The sequence below is a fragment of the Benincasa hispida genome, chromosome 2, assembly GCF_027475165.1.
Source record: "Benincasa hispida cultivar pf3 chromosome 2, pf3_genome.v1.1, whole genome shotgun sequence".
NCBI classification, from domain to species: Eukaryota; Viridiplantae; Streptophyta; class Magnoliopsida; order Cucurbitales; family Cucurbitaceae; genus Benincasa; species Benincasa hispida.
The window spans coordinates 42919856-42923468 of record NC_143479.1 but is presented as its reverse complement, the minus strand read 5'-3'; the positions used below and the strand labels follow the sequence as shown (position 1 = coordinate 42923468).

The following is a 3613-nucleotide window of genomic DNA, read 5'->3' as shown; positions in this document are numbered from 1 at the left end:
TGAACTCAAGAGTAGACTACAAGGGGCAATGCCGAGTTCAACAGAGCTCCCGCATAACCCATGGGGTAACGGGAAAAGAGCAATGTCAAGTTGTGACGTTGCAAAGCGGAAAGACTGTGGCGGAGGAGAAGAAGGAGTCGAGCCGGACTGCTCCAATTTTGATGGAACCACAGACTCTGTTGACTCAAGAAGAAACAAGAGAACAGGAGGCAATGGAACCGGAGATTGCATCCACTTCAAAACCGAAACAACAGGGAATCGTGAAAATACAACTGCCACCATTCCCTCAGAGACTTAAAAAGAAGAAAAATGATGAAGTTCAATATCAACGCTTCATGGACATGCTGAAACAATTTCATATCAACATCCTTTTCACTGAAGCGATTGAACAGATGCCAAAGTATGCAAAGTTTCTAAAGGATATGGTAACTAAGAAGAGAAGCACTGGTAAGTTCGCAACGGTGGCTTTGACGCAAAGTTCAAAATCCATAATTCCACCAAAAATGCGTGACCCCGGAAGTTTCACAATACCCTGCTCGATCGACGGGTTATATATTGGTCGAGCGTTTGTCGATCTTGGGGCCAGCATCAACTTAATGACCCTTTCAATTTTCAAGCAGTTGAATGTGGGGCAGTTGGCGCCCACGACGGTGACTCTCCAATTAGCTAATAGATCCCTTGTGCATCTAGAAGGGAAGGTGAAGGATGTTCAAGTTACGATTGACAAATTTATATTACGGACAGATTTCATCATCTTGGACTATGAAGCGAACAAGGATGTACCCATCATCCTGGGGTGACCATTTTTATCCACTAGTCGCGCTCAGATTTATGTGTACAAAAGAGAGATCACACTAAGTGTGAATGGACAGAAGCTCAGGTTTGATATTATCAAAGCCATGAAATATCCTGAAGAAGAAGACCTCACTGAATCCGATGATGAACCAAGTTTGAATGAAGAAGAAAAGTCTGAAGATGAAAATGAAGATGAGGATGCGACCACATCCATAGTAGCCTGCAATGCGATCACAGAAACAACAACCAAAGAAGACAAGCTAACAATGAATGAAGAAAGAAAAACAACAAAACAATCATTGGAACAACCACCAACAATAGAGCTGAAAACCCTTCAAATAAGGTTAGACGCAGGGATTATCTATCCAATCGTCGACAGCATGTGGGTCATCCCCATATAATGTGTACCAAAAAAAGGAGGGATGACGGTAGTCCCAAATGCAAATAATGAACTGATTCCAATGAGGATCGTCACTAGCTGGCGGATTTGCATGGACTACCGCAAACTGAATGCGGCAACAAAGAAGGATCATTTCCCTTAGCCTTTGATCGACCAAATGCTAGACCGCCTAGCAGGAAATGATTACTACTGCTTCTTGGATGGATATGCCGGCTATAACCAAATCATGATTGCTCCTGAGGATCAAGAGAAAACCACATTCACCTGCCCCTATGGAACATTTGCGTTTCAACGCATGCCGTTCGGCCTATGCAATGCGCCGAGCACTTTCTAGAGGTGTATGATGGCCATCTTTTCTGAGTATCTTGAAGATTCTGTAGAAATTTTCATGGACGACTTCTCGGTGTATGGGCAAACATACGAAGTCTGTCTTATCAATCTAGAGAAGATATTGAAAAGATGCAAAGAGACGAACCTTGTGCTACACTGGGAGAAATGTCACTTCATGGTGAAGGAAGGTATTGTGCTGGGGAACAAAGTCTCCAAGGATGGGCTGGAAGTGGACAAGACGAAGATTGAAGCATTTTTAAAGCTTCCACCTCCAGTGAATGTGAAGGCTGTCAGGAGCTTCTTAGGACATGCTGGGTTTTATAGACGTTTTGTGAAAGACTTTTCAAATATTGCATGACCATGAGTGCATTGCTGGAGGCAGAAAGAGCATTTAACTTTGATGACCAACGCCTCAACGCATTCAAGATACTGAAGAACGCATTAACAATCGCACTTGTGTTGATCGTATCGGACTGGACACGGCCCTTTGAATTAATGTGCGACGCAAGCGACTATGCAATGGAAGCAGTGCTGGTGCAAAAGAAGAAAACAATGCTACATCTTATCGCATATACGAGTAAAACCTTGAACCCTACTCAAACAAATTACACTATCACAGAAATAGAATTTCTTGCGGTGATATTTGCATTGGAAAAATTCAGAACTTACTTGCTAGGAACTAAAGTAATTGTTCACACTGACCACTCGGCAATAAATATATTTGATGACAAAGAAAGATGCGAAGTCGAGATTGATTCGATGGGTTCTTCTCCTTCAAGAATTCAACATGGAAATCAATTATCACAAGGGGATGGAGAACCAGGTTACGGACCATTTATCCAGATTAGAAAATCTAGAGGTAAACCACAATCAGTTAGAGGTGAACGCAACTTTCCCAGATGACCAACTATTTAAAATTAAAGAATTACCATGGTATGCAGATGTGGTCAATTTTCTGGTTTGCGAACAATTCCTTGAGGATTACATAGCCCACCAGAAGAGGAGGCTCAAACATGAATGTAGTTCATATTATTGGTACGAGCTAAATCTTTTTCAGAGGGGATCAGACCAGATTTTGTGCCTATGTGTACCAGACACTGCTCACCAATGCATACTATCACAATGCCATGACTCGCCATATGGAGGACACTTTGGAGGCCAACGCACAGCAGCAAAGGTGTTACAAGGTGTTACAATATCCTCCATGTGGCCACCACATACTGTCCACAAACAAATGGTCAAGTTGAAGTGTCCAATAGGGAAATCAAGCTGATATTAGAGAAAGTGGTAAAACCTTCATGAAAAGATTGGGCAATGAAGCTGGATGATGCCTTGTGGGCATACAAGACCGCCTATAAGACACCTATAGGCATGTCCCCGTATGCGCTGATGTTCGGAAAGGCATGTCATTTACCGCTTGAGATGGAGCATAAAGCAATGTGGGCGGTGAAAAAGCTTAATTTCGAGTTAAAGGCCACAGAGGAAGCAAGGAAACTTCAGTTGGTCGAGCTTGATGAATGGAGAACACAAGCTTATGAGAATGCCAAAATTTACAAAGAACACGCAAAAGGATTGCATGACAAACAGCTATGCGAGAAGAATCTCCACGTCGGACAAAAGGTCTTATTATTCAATTCGCGGCTACGACTCTTTCCTGGTAAATTAAAGTCACGCTGGTCCGAGCCCTTTATAATCAAAGAAGTATTCCCGCATGGTGCGGTTGAATTAACTAATGAGGAAGGGACCCGCACATTCAAGGTTAACGTGCAAAGAGTCAAGATATATTGCGGAGGTGATTTTCATCGGGAAAATACCTCCGTAGACTTGAGAAATCCTGAATGAAGAAAAATCGAGTGGCCCCTGCATTGATATGCGACAAAAACTCGTCAGGGGCGCAAGTCTTTTAGAGTATCCTTTTCCTATCAGTGATTTATGAACTCACACTACCTTTGTTTTATATTTGTTATCATTTATTTGTCTTTTTCTTTTAATCCTTGCAAAAAAAAAAAAAAAGGAGAAAAATTTTGTTAACCCTGTCTTTTATTTGACCCTCTCGATGTTTTCTTTGCAATGATCATGGTGAACGAT

The 3613-nt window shown here is 42.0% G+C and overlaps 1 protein-coding gene across 1 annotated transcript; it reads left to right on the top strand.

The window, feature by feature from the left end:
- Positions 1–2896: 2896 nt before the first annotated feature.
- On the top strand, positions 2897–3367 carry LOC150037908 (uncharacterized). Its single transcript, XM_090311070.1, has one exon. The coding sequence runs from the start codon at positions 2897–2899 to the stop codon at positions 3365–3367; it is 471 nt and encodes a 156-aa protein (XP_090167196.1).
- Positions 3368–3613: the final 246 nt, after the last annotated feature.

Bases quoted from the DNA above. Each gene is read 5' to 3' on its own strand.
- LOC150037908 (XM_090311070.1), top strand. From the start codon at position 2,897: ATGTCCCCGTATGCGCTGATGTTCGGAAAGGCATGTCATTTACCGCTT.